A 16,220-nucleotide genomic window follows, 5' to 3' on the forward strand; every position below is an offset into this window, starting at 1 on the left:
TTTCTACCACAGGCCTTTCTTCTTGAGGCTCAAACCTTTTATTTGAATACTTGAGCCCACTAAATGCAGATCTAAAGGGACTGGGGAAATTTCCCCAGCAGGAGCAATGTAGATGTAAAACATGCTGAGCTTGGAGTCTCCGGTACAATACCAGCCTCACAAATCATCTAAGACCTTCTTTGGAGGCTCTGGGAAACCACCTGGGCCTTCCCCTCTGATATCCTTCCCCTTTACAAGACCTATCAGGAGGTAGCAGCTATGCCTTCAGTTATTTCCCCACTCTGACTGCAATGGAAAACTCACTCTGGCCATCTCCAGGAGTCCTGAGGGGTGAAACTGGCTCTGAACTCTCCTGAGGCCCTAAGGAAATGTGCCAAGCCACTGAGCCCAGGCAGACATGTCACCTGGCATTCCATCCTCTCTCAGCTTTCAGCAATGGACACGTCACAGCCTGGCTAAGCCAAATGGACCTTCAATGAGGCATTTAAAAGATTCTCATGCATGCCAGTTCTCTCCTGTTTATTGATTTCCTGGTGGCAATAAACAGTCCAGGGCTCTAGGAAAATTGCTCAGGAAAACATTTTATTCATGGATCAATTAGTTGCTTTCATGGGCTTCATTGCTCTGGGGGCTCTGCCCACCCTCCAGCCACCTGGAGCTAGGAGAGTTGGGAGCAAAGGTGCTGTGGTGCCTTCTCTGTTAGTTATATGGTGAGTCATGCCCTCCCAGACACAAAGGGACAGAGACGTGTAACAGCATCTACAATTCACACACAATTCCATGGCCACTGCGCAGGCTTTAACTCTGTGTGCATCCCTACCCCATCACCTTCATCCTGCCAGAGCCAGCCCCAGTCTCTCTTCTGCATTGCTAGAACCAGTGCCCTGAAAGTGCTTCCTTGCCTGCCCTGGCTGCCTGCTGGCGTGGTGCCTGCTCCATCAACAGCAGCTCAGCTACTTTTGCTTGTGATTCAGACTCAGTTTCCCCCATCTTAGAGCAGTAAAAGGGAAGCAAGGCAAATGAGGTGATGTTAGTCACGATCAGTAATCCAGGAGATACCCTTCTGCCGGCAGGGAGTTCACAGTTGGCATGGCAGCCACTGCTCTGTACAGATACTGACTCAGGCTATGACATAGCGTGGTCTGAGCATGGTCAGGAAAGATTCCTGACATGAGACCCCCTACTGCTGAAAGTATGGCCAGCAAAAGGCCAACCCACTAGGCTCAGGAATCCAGGTCAGTTATTTCTTCTCCCCTTTCCTGTCTGACCCTCGTGTAGTCCTCAATAGCATATGCTGTGCCTTGAGTCCTAGCTGCAGGAGCTCCCTGCTGTCCTCCCCCCGCCCTGCACTTTGACCCAGGGTTGACCCCATTAGGTCACTTAGTTACTGTTTATAAAGTGCTAAATATTCTTCTTTGCCAGCATTGTCCCTATTTATTTTTCAGCAGGGGTCTCTATTTTCTCTGGGTCACTTTGAAGGAAGCTCTAAATGGGTTTTCTGTGCCTGGGAAGACAGGTTCCTTTCTTCTCACCTGGACCCCACCTACGTAGCATATCATTAGACACAGCATGGCCTATGCTCAGTCCTCAGCTCCCTAGCATTGTACTGCAGACACTAGGCTGTGACCTTCCCTTGTCAGTAGCCCAGGGCCCCAGGCTACTTGAAACAGCCTACTTGGGCTTCTCCCAAAAGACTCAGGAGGCCAGTTTTGTGGCCTGTGGTCACTTGCTGGCTCCTTTCCTATGGTAAAATCCTCCATCTCTTTGCTCTCAGCCTCAGGCACTGGGGCTTCTGGGTTCCTAGGCTTCTGACCAGCGAAGTGTCACCGTGTCCTCTCCCTTCCCACTGCTCTGCCCCAACTTGCGTCTGAAGCAGGGAATTCACTACCTATGAGTCTCTCGTACTCTTCATAAGACAATCCCTCTGGCCTCCTCCATTTCCTTATGGGACGTAGGGGTCTCTTCTCTCTGCACTCCCATTGGCATTACTCTGGGCAGTTCTCCCATGCTGTGACAAGACACGGACTATCCCTGGCTCTGAGATAGCTGTTCAGTCTGTCTGAGGGAGTGGCGCATGCTTTGAGAGTGGGAGTGTAAACCTAGTTCAAAAGCATTCAGAGGTTAAACCTGGTGCCAGAATGTGTCAGAAGCAGACACAGCATAGTGGGGAAATAATTCACAGAGATTAGGAGGAGATGGAGAAGACCTCCATTCTGGAGTGAGACTAACCCAGCAACTCTACTGGCCTCCCTAATGCTGGTCCCACATTCTGGCCTAGATGCATACTGGCTCCCCAGGCTCTAGCCCTTTCAATACCCCTTGCTGCTTCCATTGTCTGTCAGTTTCACCCCCTTTTTTCAGGCATCATTCATGGAGTAGCTGGCACCTCGGGAGGTGGAGAAGCCATTCTTCTTGAGTTGTGAGACGAGGGCTAGAGTAGATGGGTTCTCAGATTTGGGCATTTTGAGCGCAGCCCGACGCAGCCTTCCCCTGTACTTATCCCCAGCCAAGAAGTACAGGATGGGGTCTATGCAGCTGTTGATGCTGGCCAGAGGCCGTGTGATCTTGTAGGTGAAGTTGACGATGTTGAGGGTCCTGCAGTTGGCTTGGAAGAGCCGGGCAGTATAGTACAGTGTCCGTGTGATGTGGAAGGGTAGGAAGCAGATGGCAAAGACTGTGATTACAATGATGATAAGCTTGATAGAGCGTTTCTTGTAGAAGGGGATGCTCTGGTTGGAGCTGGATAGGCTGGGTTTCCAAAGGCTCTTAGCCATCAGGCTGTAGCACACGACGATCACCAGAAAGGGGATGCCAAAGAGGAGGACCATGATTGAGGAGCTGTAGTGCACATAGTGGTCAAACTCTTCGGGCTTGGTGGTGTCATGGCAAAGGGTGTCGTTGCCCCTGGTGCTGATGGTGACAAAGATCAGGTTGGGTATGAGGCAGATGGTGACAACGAACCACACACCCACGCAAATGAGGCGGGCATGCTTGGTCTTTACCCACCCAAGCGACTGAATGGGGTGGCAGATCCCCACGTAGCGGTGCACGCTGATGCAGGTGAGGAACAATATGCTACAATATAGGTTGGCATAGAAGAGGAAGCGCACAATCTTGCAGAGTCCCTCCCCAAAGGGCCAGTTGTTGCGGTCAGCATAGTAATAGACCAGGGTGGGGAGAGAAAGCACATACAGAGTGTCTGAGACGGCCAGATTGAACATGTAGGTGGTGGTGGCGTTCCAGGGTCTCATCTTACAGATGAACATCCACAAGGCCCAGGAATTGAGCAGCAGCCCCACCACAAAGACAAACGCATAAGACACAGGCAGCAGGATGAATTTAAACTCCTCATTGAAGACGCAATTCTCCTCACCTTCACTGGTGGTATTTGCTGTCAGCTGGAAAGCAGGTGTTGGAGTCAACAGAGCAGCTGGGAATGTCCCCACTGAAGTGGCCATTGCCTGAAGCCAATCTCTGAAAAGGCAATAATAAAAACATCTGTTAATCACTGATCTCAGCCACTGTCAGATATGAAGAATCCAGGGGGCCAGATCTTTCTCTCCCAGGCACTTCTGCTGCTTTGATGATCGTTTGTGGGGTTTTTCCAAGGCCTCCCGCCTTTGGGCCTTTACCCAGCCAAGGAGGATTTGATAACTCCCCTTTCTAAGCCCCCTGAGTGACACAAAGCACCTATGAGACCTTACAAGTATGCGTCAGAAGAAAAGCCTGTTTCTCTCCCCACTCCCCAAACTCTAGCAGCTACTCAGATAATCCCACTGTTTTCCTAACAATGAGACCTTTGTGAGCCATGGCAGCTCCACACTCGATGCCAGCACAGCCTCTCAAAAACTGATTCAGACTAATTAGCATGTCCTCAATGATGCTGCAAATCCCAGAGGAGTGATTTACAAAGGAGAGTCCAAGGTCACTGGAGAGGAAAGAGTCTCGCCTGGAGGCACATTCTGCTCTGGAGAAATCCCTGAGGAGCTGCTAAAGGGGCCTCTTGGAAGAACATTGTCCATCAGCATTGAGAGGGGCCTCAGCTTTCCCCAAATTGGAGGCATTCCCAGTTTCAGAACATTGATCTCTGAGCCACACAGAGAAGAGTCATTACAAAGCTGAGTCTCATCCCAGTGCAGCTGTGAGCTCAGAATCCAGGTGGAATATGTCCCAGGTAGCACATCAACAGCAGGGGCCCAGGAGTTGTGTGTGTCTGGCAAATGAATCCCCAGGGCAGGGAAAGAGCCATAAAATGGCTCCACTTGCATCTCAGAATATCTACAGCCCAGAGTCCTGATTCTTCCCTGCAGAAGATGAGTAACTTGCACCTACTAGCTTCATCCCATGGGGGTGTCAGGCCCCAGAAGGTTCTGAGCACCTCAGCAGCCCCCCAGAATCTCCCTAAAGATTTTGAAATTAGCTCATTTCCCTGCCTGGCATTTTCAGAAAGGCAGCAGCCCATCACCCAGGGCCCCAGCTACAATGAGGGACCACAGGCAGAAATCAGGAGAAGGCAATTGACAAAACTCACCAAAAGCTCCCAGTGTCACAGAGGACAAAAGTGCAGCTGACTGAAGCAAACAGCTGCTCCAGGCAGGCACTGGATGACCTAGGAACACTTGCTTTATCACCATGCCCCGGTGCCCGTTCCACTGTGAAGCCAACACTTGTGTAGCTCCGTTAACAAAAGGCCAAAGTCACATCAAGGGCAAGGCCAAAAGGCATAAACTGGTGAATGGTGGACTGGGTGACAGGGCCCCCTCCAAGAATAAAGGGTATCTACAGTATTTGGCCTCTCAATCCCAGAGTAGGAGCTCAGGGTAAGCGGTGTGCAGCAGGCCCCAGTACTCTCAGGAGTGCCACTCAGTCTGCACCGCATCTCATCACCAACCAGACTAACACAGCTACCACTCTGAAACCTGAATCTACAGACATCTGCTGGTAAGCCCCCTCACAGTGGATTGTCCTGAGAGCAGCAACCTGCAGAAACCATCTCTGAAGCCCTGTTGTGGGGGGCAAACTTCTTGCCAGAGGCTGGGGATGGAGAAGGTGTATATTTTGGCTGTAAAGGGCACTAACTTAGATCTGTCTGTTGTACCAGTGACTGGTTGGCTGGTCATTCCCACCACCATTTGCAGCATCAGAGGATTAAATGGATTAAAAAATGGTTACGTGATAATCTCACAAAATAACTGTAAACAAGGAATAGTCATCCAACGTGGGTGTTCCTAGCTGGGGCCTGCAGAGCTCTGTTCTTGGCCCTAATGCTATTAAATAGTCTTATCAATAATCCGGAAGAAAAGCTAAAACCACTACTGGTAAAATTTCAGACGACACAAAAATTGGTAAATAACGATGGGGACAGACCAGTTGTACGGGCTAACCTGGATCACTTGGTAAGGTGAGATCATTTGAATAATATGCATTTTAATACAGCCAGTTGCAAGTCATACTAGCAACAAAGAATGTAGGTCACATTAAATGATGGGACACAGTACTCTAGAATGCAGTGACACTGACAAGAACTGAAGGGTCATGGTAGGTAACCAGTTTAACATGAGCTCCCAGTGCAATGCTGTAGCAAAGAGGGCAAATATGATCTTAGATGTATACACAAGGGCATACAAGTAGGAGTAGGGAGCTGGTATTATCTCTGTATGGGGCAGTAGTGAGACCACTACTGGAATAGTGTGTTCAGTTCTGCTGTCCATCTTTCAAAAGGAATGTTGAAAAATTGTAAAGGGTTCTAAAAAGAGCTAAAAGAATGGCTGGAGATCTGGAAAACATGCCTTAGAGCGAAAGCATTAAGAAGCTCAATCTATCAAGTTAACCAAAAGAAGATTGAGCCTATTAGTATCCACATGGGGGAAAGATTTCTGATAGCAGACAGCTCTTTAATCTAGCAGAAAAAGGCACAATGCGATCCAAAGGTTGGAAGGTGAAGCTAGACACATTCAAATTAGAAATAAGGTGCATATTTTTTACAGTGAGGTTAATTAACCACCGGAACACCATCCTTAGGGATGTGGTGGATTCTCCATCATTTGAAGTCTTTAAATCAAGACTGGATCATTTTCTAACAGACATGCTATAGTTATGTGCTTGATACAGAGTATATTGGGTATGGTTCTCTGGCCTGTGTTATACTGGGGGTCAGACTAGATGGTCTTAATAGTACTTTCTGGGCTTAAAATCTATGACTTAATGAAATTGCTACATTCTTCTCATCAAAAGCGTGATGCCCAGAGAAACTGCATGTGGCTCACAACTGTAGACATGTTCAGAAGAAGACAAGGCGATAGTCTATGGTAGTGGGGATGCTGGTTTACAGTGGTGCAGGGCAGAAGCCTGCAGTAGCCAGACCTCTGTTTATTTTGTTATAGCAACCTCCCATCCTGTTTGTCTTTCATCCACCTGTTGTATCCTATCTGACACGTAGATTGTGAGCTCTCTGTGGCAAGAACTATCTTCCTCATTACTTGGCTGTACAGTGCCTATACAACGGGGCCCTGATCCTTGACTGCAGTTCCTGGACCTACACTAATAATAATCCTGCAGGTGGACTGGGATGCAAGTGAGACTGACATGCAGAGGGTGCATACGAGGCTGCTATAGGTTTCCACCTGCAGGACATCCAATGCTAGTGTCAATCATATCTCTTGATTGCAGTATTTACTTGTGTTCCAGATGGAACTGGATCTTGAAGCCCAAACTAAACACTGTCTGCAATTTCCCTCCAGCTACCAAAGGTGCAGATTGCTGCACAGGTTTATTACAGAGCTAAATTATATTCAGTATCCTTGGAGAGCAAATGCCTTGAGTTCAGAGGGCAGACAGGCCCTATCAAATATTAACAAATGGAGCTCAGCCAATTCCACTGTAAACAGATGAGAAAAATGGGAAAGTATGAAAGTCTAGCAACCTTCACTGAAGCTGCTGTTACCAGATGCAGGACACTTCTGCAAGCTGTGACTTGGCTTTCCTGTGGGGAATGCTGCAAGATTGTAGCATTGTCTTTGGTTATAATAACTTCATTGAGAAACCACCCAGGGAAATCCAGACACTACAGGAAATGTTGCTGGGGATTTAGGAGGTGGCCCATGTCCCTCTGAGTCACTGCTAAATCAACGCCCCACTGTGATGCCAGGTGACTGTTCTGTGGGAGGCATGATATTCCAGAGGAGATGAAATGCTCAACCACCTGTGATACTTTTCACAAGAATGTCTGTCAGGTTCTCAGCCCCCTAAGATGACACGTTCACATAACCTTGTGCCTCCCTAAAATTCCTCTGCAGTTTCTATTGGATCCAGAATTCTTCTTTCTCTCCTCTTCTAAAGTGCTGTAGAATGTTGATATTAATCAGCAATCATTGTGATGCACGTGATATAAATACCCAATGATCGATCAGATATCTTCAGGTTCATAAATCAGTAGTGCTCTATTGAAGTCAATAGAAATATGTTAGTTTACACCATCTGAGAATCTGGCCAAAGAAACAGCTACCATGTCCCAACCCAGGGCTCTGTCCGTCAATTCCTTTTTGAATATTCACAAGGTAGAGGCTTCCTGTGAGTGTTTACTGGCTAGAAGATCCTTCTGGGTCAGGTGAAGTTTGATTTATTTTAAAGTGGTGCCCACTTCAACCAGGCATTTGGTTTGGCCGGTGTGTTCCTGGGAAGCATTAAACACTTTCTCTCCTCACTGAAGGGTGGTGTAGATCTGACTTGCTGCCCAGACAGAAGCTGCTCTATTGAACAGTCTCATACGGAAAGAAAGGAAGAATGAAATGGGGTGAATGGAACAGTGGGGACCGGCCTGTGTCCACTCAGCTGCTAAGGAGCGGTTGGAGTTTTCTTTCTAGTAGTAACCACGTGGAAACCATGGGATTCTCCCAGGCAGTCTCTGGACTCACACATGCAGCCAGACATATGTTGAAGCCTATCTTCAGTCTAGGAATGGATATTGGAGATGTCACCATCATATAGTTCGTCATCTGATCACCACCTCATCTAGGCAGAGACCAGAGCCGTTCCACAATGGTAATGATCAACCAAAGCTGGTCCACCACTGAAGACTCCTGAACTCCCTAGGTTTTCAACTCGCCCTAGGAGAAAAGCCACACAAACACCAAAGGCCAAAGCACCAATGAGTTAGTACAGTACAATCACCTGTTGTCCACTACCATCGGCACCCAACCCATCCATTTCCCCCACCCCCAACTGACCAAGAAGACACCAGGGTTGACAGATGAACTACTGCAGTTGAGGCACACACGCAGAAAGTTCAAACTTCAGAGATGCAAAAAACATTCTGAATCCCTCAGCCAGCAGCACAAACAACACTTCTAGGACTAGGCCACTGCAGTAACAGAGTCAAAATGAGCCTTCTACTCATCAACAATCAGTGCAGCAAAATCAGGGCCATAAGAGCTATTTCATACAGTGAACCAGCTAATCAACCCCGACTGTGTAGCCCAGCATCGACCATTGTGAAGAGCTGTCAGCATACTTCACTGATAAGATCAGTTGAATACCTATGGAGCTAACTGAGACAGAAAATTCCTCCCCGACATGATTTGTATTAGCTGCCTCATGGTCTATGACTGAGTCTGGCTCAATCACACAAGCCAAGGCTCAAAAAGCCCTGAAATATATTAGAGCCACAACCTATGAAACAGATCCATGCCACTTCTGGCTGGTACAAGCCAAAAAATAACAAGTCTGCCTAATCCTAATGGAAATAGTCTGTGCCCTCACCTACCAGACTCCTTGAAAAATGCCGTCAACTATAGCCAACACTTGACCCTGAAGATCTCTTCAGCTACCATCCTGTCTCCAGCCTTCCTTACCTGGACAAAATAATTGAGAAAATAGCTCCAACATATGACATCAGCCAACACACTGGATAGCTCAGAATCAGGATTCAGCTCAAGGCACAGCACAAAGACCACTCTAGTAAAACTAAAAGATAATTTTCTCATGGCCATGGACATAGGTCAGATCTCCATGCTCACTCTGCTGGACCTCTCTGAAGCCTTGGATACAGTGGACCACAAGGCGCTACTAACGCACCTATATGACAAAGCTGGAGTAGTCAGCTCAGCATTACAGTAAGGCCAGTCATTCCTCACTGGCAGATCCAGAGTGGTGATGGGTAGTGGCTCTTCCTCTCCAAAGGCCTCACCTGCTGGGTCCTGTTGGATCCACACTCTCTATCCCTACTTCTCTTCACTACTTACGGGAGACCACTGGGGGAAAGAGACAGACCTCATGGGCTCAGCTGCCCAACAGTATGCCACGGACACAACTGTTTATTTCATCCTCAATTAATGCAACCACTGCCACTACTAAAGTGTCAGAATGCCTACAAGAAATAAGCTCTTGGATGAAGAGCCGCTGATTCAAGCTAAACCTGAGCAAAACCAAAAGGATGCTAGTTGGAAACAGAAAACACTTTGAAGAGCTGGCCAAGATATTGTCTCCACCTTCCATTGAAGGCATGGAGCCCCCGTTGGTCAGAGTGGTACAAAACCTCAGAGTCTTGTTTGATTCATTGCTAAGCCTGGATAACCAGGCAGTATCAGTTTCCAAAAATGTCCTCTTTCACCTTCAGATTGTTAGGAAACTTAGGCCATTCCCCCTGGACAAGGACCTGCCCATACTAATCGATGCATTTGTCACCTCCAGACTGTGTTACAGTAAATCATTATATCTGAAGCTCAATGTCAAGATGATGCACAGGCTCCAACTGATACAGAATGTGGCTGCCCGCCTTCTCCATGGCATAGGCTGCCATGAGCACATCAGGCCTGTGCTCAAGTCCCTCCACGTGCTCTGAGACCAGTTTAAGGCCTTGATCCTAATTTTCAAAGAAATTAATGGATTGGCTACATTGGGGACCGAATTTTGAACTATGAATCATCATGACAGCTGTACTCCTCTGGGGCAATAGAAAATCTCAAAGCCTTGGGCGAAGCACAATGCATGGAACAGTCTTCCAGAGGTGATCATGCAAATCCAGAGCCTGACTATCTTGAGGAACCACTGCAAGGTCTTCCTCTTCGAGAAAGCCTTTCCTCTCTATGTGGTGCTCACAATATGAACACCCCCTTCTATTCTCAAACCCTTACCCACTACTATCACCCCCCCAAAAAACAACCCCACACTCTACCCTACAGAGTTTTGATTCTGAAAAGGGAGGAGTGTGAGAGACTTTATGAAGTTCACTAAGGACTTTGCTATTGTTGTTCATAGAATCTCAGGGTTGGAAGGGACCTCAGGAGGTCATCTAGTCCAACCCCCTGCTCAAAGCAGGACCATTCCCCAACTAAATCATCCCAACCAGGGCTTTGTCAAGCTTCACCTTAAAAACCTCTAAGGAAGGATTTTATTGTTGATTTTATGTGGATGGCACTATAAAACCCTAAGATAAATAGTAACTACTCACTCCGCCTTTAGCCCTGGAGGCTGCAGAGAGCCTGAGATGGGAGAAGCCACTGTCAGATTCTGAACTGACGCATCTTTCTGTGCCCGGGTCTCTCCTTAGTGGACATAACCTGGCAGTAAAGTGTCCTGACAGCTGGGAGATAGGGAACATTCCACAGCTCCTTATCTCAGTTGGAATGATTAACAAATGGAAACCCTGTAAACTCTGCAATTCACCATGGGGACAGCAACATTATCTCACTGGTGACAGCACCTTCACAGAGTGAAGAAGTGGATGTGTCCTCTTTACAAAACTGCACAGGAAACTCCCCAACACTGCGCAATGAGCCCAATTTCAGGACTGAAGGAATGAGTCACTCAGAATACCAGGCATGAAATTGCCCTGGGTAATTTGGGGAATCTCCCATAAAGAACAGAATAACACAAAGCTCCCCAGGGCTGATAGAGCTCAGCAAACCTAAATTCAGGGCAGAGTGTATGTGGTGATGGGACCTCAGCTGTAGAACACATCTTCCATGAGTGGCTCAGGCTGAGCCTATTCAGATCTCTGGGCAAAAACCATCTCTTCACTGAGGTCTCTCCAAGGAATGGCATCTCCCTAAGAGAAGAACATTTCCAGGAATGGGAAGAGACAAAGAGCTGCATCATGCAAATGTCAGCTGTTTGACATTAGAATGCTGTAGTGACGGGCCTTATGAATACCGGAGATAGATGCCATCTGCTGAAGAGGATGGAGCAGGGCCAGGGCTGAGAGGAAGGTAGGGAAGAGACATTTGGAATCCCTCTGCTCTGGGGCGAGTTCCTCCTTCAAGAAGTATTACCAATAGTGGCAGAACAAGGCTCCCAAAAGCTCATCTCCTCACAGGACAGAAAGGTGTGAGACAGTGACACCCAATATGACATGGCTGCTGCCAGCTCACAGAGAGGGATCCCTGCTTCTTTCTGTGCCCTGCCCAGCTCATCATCAAGGGGCACTCCCCTGCCTCACCTCCCTGCTGATGCCCTTCCCTCAGCCCTGCCCCTCCCAGCAATCGCTCCTATCAGGTTTGTGCTATCCTGGGGCCAGAGCTCTATATTTGCTCTCACTGTTGACATTGGCTTGGAAACTGGCTGGGGAAATGAGAAGATGCACCCTCCAGATGGGATGCAGGAAGACAGTCTCAGGCCAGATGCAACTTGGAGCAGCTCAGAACAAGAACAGGATTCTGCATCCAGTCAAGAGGACCCTCAGTAGCCATTCTCCAGGATCCCTCCCAGTCCCAACTGCTCAGCCTAAAGTGCTCCCAATTTCAGGTGTCCTTGACAGGGCACTGAGGATTCATAGGTTATAAAGCCAGAATCAACTATTGTGATCCTCTACTCTGCCTTCCTGCATAACACAGGCCAGAGAACTGCCCTGAATTAATTCCTGTTAGAACTAGAGCAAATCTTTTAGAAAAACATCCTATCTTGATTTAGAAACGTCCCTTGATGGAAATCCACCACAACCCTAGGTAAATAGTTCCAATGCTCAATTACCTTCACTGTTAACAAACTGCATCTTATTTCTAATCTGAATTTCTCTCGCTTCAACTTCCAGGCCTTGGATCTTGTTGCACCTTTGTCTGCTAGATTGAAGAGCCCTCTCTTATCAAACTCCTGTCCCCGTGTATGCAGAGATATTGGAGCCAAGTCAGTCCCAGAATATTAGAGAAACAAGGTCCGTGAGGTAATGTCTTTTATTGGCCCAACTTCTATTGGTGAGAGAGACAAGTTATTGAGCTTACACAGAACTCTTTTTGAGGGCTCCTGAAGAAGAGCTCTGTGTAAGCTCAAAAACTTGTTTCTCTAACCAACAGAAGTTGGTCTAACAAAAGATAGATATTCTCTTTCCCCATGAAGGTACTTATAGACTGATCAAGTCACCCCTTAACCTTCTGTTTGTTGAGCTAAACAGCTTGAGCACCAGGAGTCTGTTTAATCATTCCCATGGCTCTTCTCTGAACCGTCTCCAATTTATTAACATCATTGCTGAACTGAGCACACCAGAACTGGATTCAGTATTCTAGCAGTGGTGCCAAATACAGAGGTGATGATAACATCCCTACTTCTACTTAAGGTTTCTGTTTATGCATTCAGTGATCACATTAGCTCTCTTGACCATGGTGTTGCAATGGGAGCTTATGTTCAGCTGATTATCCACCAGGACCCCAAGTCCTTTTCAGAGTCACTGCTACCCAAGATAGCATCTCCCATCCCGTAAGTAGGGCCTGCATGCTTTTTTCCTAGATGTAGGACTTTACATGTATAAAAACATATTGTTTGCTTGCACCCTGCTTATCAAGTGATCCAAAAGACCTGCCCTGTTCATTATGTTTTCAGTCAATTCATTGATAAAAATAGTGAATAGCATAGAGTCAAGAACTGATCCCTGCTGGACCCACACATTCCTGATTCCCCATTTACAATTACATTTTAAGACCTGTCAGTTAACCAGTTTTTAATGTGTTTAATGTGTGCTGTGTTGATTTTGTGTGATACCATCTCAAATGCCTTTCTGAAGTCTGTCTATTACCTCACTGCTATTAGATTTATCAATCAAGTTTGTAATGTCATCTAAAACAAAAATCAAGCATTGGGGGGAGGGGCAGGGTTCAGGTCCCATACACTGCACAGAATGTGATCCCCAGAACCCTCTTCACTGTGGCTTACTGCATCTGAATGTGTCACTTCTCCTGGCCCTGACACATGAGGAATGCCTACAGTGGAGCTGGAGGTGTAATTTCTAGCTCAAGCTATATTTCAAGCTATACCCACAATAGCTTTGATCAAGCTAGCACCCTAAAAATGGCTGCATGGTCAGCAGGACGATAGCCAACAGAAGGAGCAGCATTGCCAGGTTCTGGAAGGAAATGGGCCCCATCTGTCTAAGAGAAGGGCAGAGCCTATAGAGGGGGAGGTGATGTAAGGGGTAGAACAGTGATGACCGCCCAAACAGATGTATGATCAGTGTCAGGCAATGCAACATGGACACCCTCTCATAAGCAGCCCCTTTGTTCCCCACTATGGTTCTAACCCACATGCAATGCTGTTAGTGAAGCACCCGCCCCTGCAATGGCCAGGCATGCAAATCTACAGTGACCAAGAAATAGTGAGTGCTACAGCTGGTGGAGGCACTAGGGCATGCATTGGCCTCAGCCCTTTGACACAGGAAGGAATCTGCAGACTGAGGCTCCAGGCCCTGCCTGTACCCCACCACCCACTCCCAGCCCTTCTCAGACCCTGCTGCCCACTTTAAATACATTGTGCTGCCCCTCTCCCATGCCATGCCCTGCCATCTCCCACTGCCCAGGACAAATGTCTTCCACTACCCATCTCCCACTGCCTGCACCAAATGCTTCCTGCTGCCAAGGTTTCAATCAAGACTGGATGTTTTTCTCAAAGATCTGCTCTGGGAATTATTTTGGGGACGTTCTGTGGCCTGCACAGTACAGGAGGTCAGACTAGATGATCACAGTGGTCCCTTTTGGCCTTGGAGTCTTTGAAACTCCCTTCACCTGCACTCGCTCCTGGAAAAGGATACTGAACCCTGCCGTGTGACTTTATTCCAGGTGCCTCCTAGTTTGTATATTTACACAGGCAGTTTAAAAGTGTCAATAAAATGAATGAGCCTGTCAGTAAAGAGCCCAGATTTTCCTTTAGCAGCTCAAAGCTCCTGTCTCCTTCCTTTCAGGAGCCAATGATATACTACTCTGTTCTATCTGCGTGACGCACCCTGTCTTGGCAGGAAATTGCAAGGGTGTGTGGCCTAAGCCACCACTCTGGGGGTTGGAGTGCAGATTGCACTGTATACAGGGATGGGCACTTGGGGGCTGTTGACAGACAGACAAGCATCTCAGTGATTTAGCAGCTGAGGAACAAACCCAGTCAGGGTCATCCTGTGACCTGGGTAGGGAGTGGGGTGACCAGATGTCCCAATTTTATAGGGACAGTCCCAATATTTGGAGCTCTTTCTTATATAGGCTCCTATTACCCCCCATCCCCTACCCCGATTTTTCACACTTGCTATCTGGTCAGTCTAGTAGGGAGGAGCGCACCTTCATCGTCTTCCACACTCCTCTAGGAAATTGCAAAACAAGAGAGGAAGTAATGTAAAACTTCCTGTGTAAGGCCCCTTGTCTATAATCACTATGCTACAGTTCTGTAACAAGGGAAGCATGACCCAATTTCTCTCTGAGACTTCCCTTCACAGCAGCAGCAAAAACAGGTACAGTGGGGCCAGGTCCCCAAGGACCTTTCCCTGAAGCTAAAGACAGCCCAACACTTCCACACACAGCCTGCTCCTCCCCACAGTGACCCGGTTTCTCAGCCAAGCAGGATGGGAGGTGAGGGCCCTTTCCATTTCTCTCTCAGGAGAAAGATGCCAGGAGCCAGTGTTCCCACCCAATAGACCCTCATACAATGGGATGCATGGGAATTTCACCCTTCACACACCTTTGGGGAGGCAGGAGGGAACCTGTGCAGTCTTTCAAAGTTAGTGGAGATCAGTGCAAGGAGCAAGTCTACCTTACACCAAGGTGGCCATGTGGGCTGAGGAAGAAGGTGAGGAGGTGGCCATGTTGAATTGAGGAGGGGGAGGCCATGTTAGAAGAGGCAAAGAAGGCAGCCATGTTGGGGTGAGGAGGAAGAGATGGTGATGTTAGCAGGTGTGCTGAGTGAGGAGGGAGCCACGTTGGGACATGAGCCAGGGCTCTGCCTGGTGACACCACACATTGCTTTCGGTGAGTTATTCAGCTATTTCTATTTAACACCCATAAAACCCAGACCCCATCCCTAGAAAAGCTTGGGCCCGGTTCTTCTTTGGGGCAGGAATAGTATCAGTGTGCTGGCCTGCTGAGGTTAGCCAACCCCTGCATGCCTGGACATGGGGCTGGGAGGGGATAGCTCAGGACTCCATGCTGGGGAGGGTTTGATTACCAGTGTTTGGACTGTGGTGGTGGTGGTGCCGCTCAGGGATCAGGGCCCCTCTGTGTTAGGTGCTGTACACACAGATAACAAAAAGATAACCTCAAAACAGTTACAGTCTGTGTCTGAGCACTTCTTGTGTGAGCCCTGGAGTGAAATTTGTTCCCCTCAAAGTAGGAGTCTTCCCAGTCTTGGCCACTGCCCCTATGTTTTCCCCAGCTGATTTTGTTTTGCTGGTTGCTGGTTCTGGAGTGAACCCCACTCTCCAAGGCAGGACCCTCCCCCACTTGTGTTTATTTGCCTTTCTGAGCCTCTGGTGTTCATAGGGGGTTAGTTTTGTGGCAGCATGACAATTCATCCCGCACCCCAAACATCACAGGATGGCATGGGGCTCCAATACAGCTACAGAATCTGGGTTTTCTCCCTCCCCTTCCTTTGTGCAGAAGGGTGACCAGACAGTAAGTGTCAAAAATTGGGACGGGGGTGGGGAGCCTACATAAGAAAAAGACCCAAAAATCGGGACTGTCCCCATAAAATCGGGACATTTGGTCACCCTAGTGCAGGTTCTTGCAGTACCTCTCCATGGCCATTTGGGTCAGCCTGGCCCTGTTGCCACAGCTCCCTGCAGGAACTCCACAGTCTCCCCGCATGCCCAGCCTCACCTGCTCTCCCCGGTTTCAGGGTCAGTTCCTCAGGTGATGTGTGTCCCTGTGTTGGGCTGGGCCCCAGCTTGATCCCATCCCTGGCCAGCCGGTGCTGCTGTTCCTCCTGGTCACCATACAGCTCTTGCTCAAACTGGGCACTTGCAGAGTTTCAGGCTTACTCTCTGA

The 16,220-nt window shown here is 48.1% G+C and overlaps 1 protein-coding gene across 3 annotated transcripts; it reads right to left on the minus strand.

The window, feature by feature from the left end:
- Window positions 1-364: 364 nt before the first annotated feature.
- Window positions 365-16,220, minus strand: P2RY4 (pyrimidinergic receptor P2Y4). 3 transcript variants are annotated; one of them, XM_045031021.1, is made up of 2 exons: window positions 16,053-16,220; window positions 365-3,474 (listed from the first exon to the last, which is right to left on the minus strand). In XM_045031021.1, exon 2 carries the CDS (start codon window positions 3,456-3,458, stop codon window positions 2,358-2,360), a length of 1,101 nt encoding a protein of 366 aa, XP_044886956.1. In that variant the 5' UTR covers window positions 3,459-3,474; window positions 16,053-16,220; the 3' UTR covers window positions 365-2,357. The 3 variants fall into 3 exon arrangements, with proteins under 3 accessions (XP_044886956.1, XP_044886958.1, XP_044886959.1); XM_045031023.1 differs by lacking the exon at window positions 16,053-16,220 and adding an exon at window positions 6,923-8,185; XM_045031024.1 differs by lacking the exon at window positions 16,053-16,220 and adding an exon at window positions 3,798-4,128.

Source organism: Mauremys mutica, chromosome 9 (genome assembly GCF_020497125.1).
Source record: "Mauremys mutica isolate MM-2020 ecotype Southern chromosome 9, ASM2049712v1, whole genome shotgun sequence".
Taxonomy (NCBI): Eukaryota; Metazoa; Chordata; order Testudines; family Geoemydidae; genus Mauremys; species Mauremys mutica.

Coding starts and splice junctions, on each gene's coding strand:
- P2RY4 (XM_045031021.1), bottom strand. CDS start 3,458: ATGGCCACTTCAGTGGGGACATTCCCAGCTGCTCTGTTGACTCCAACA.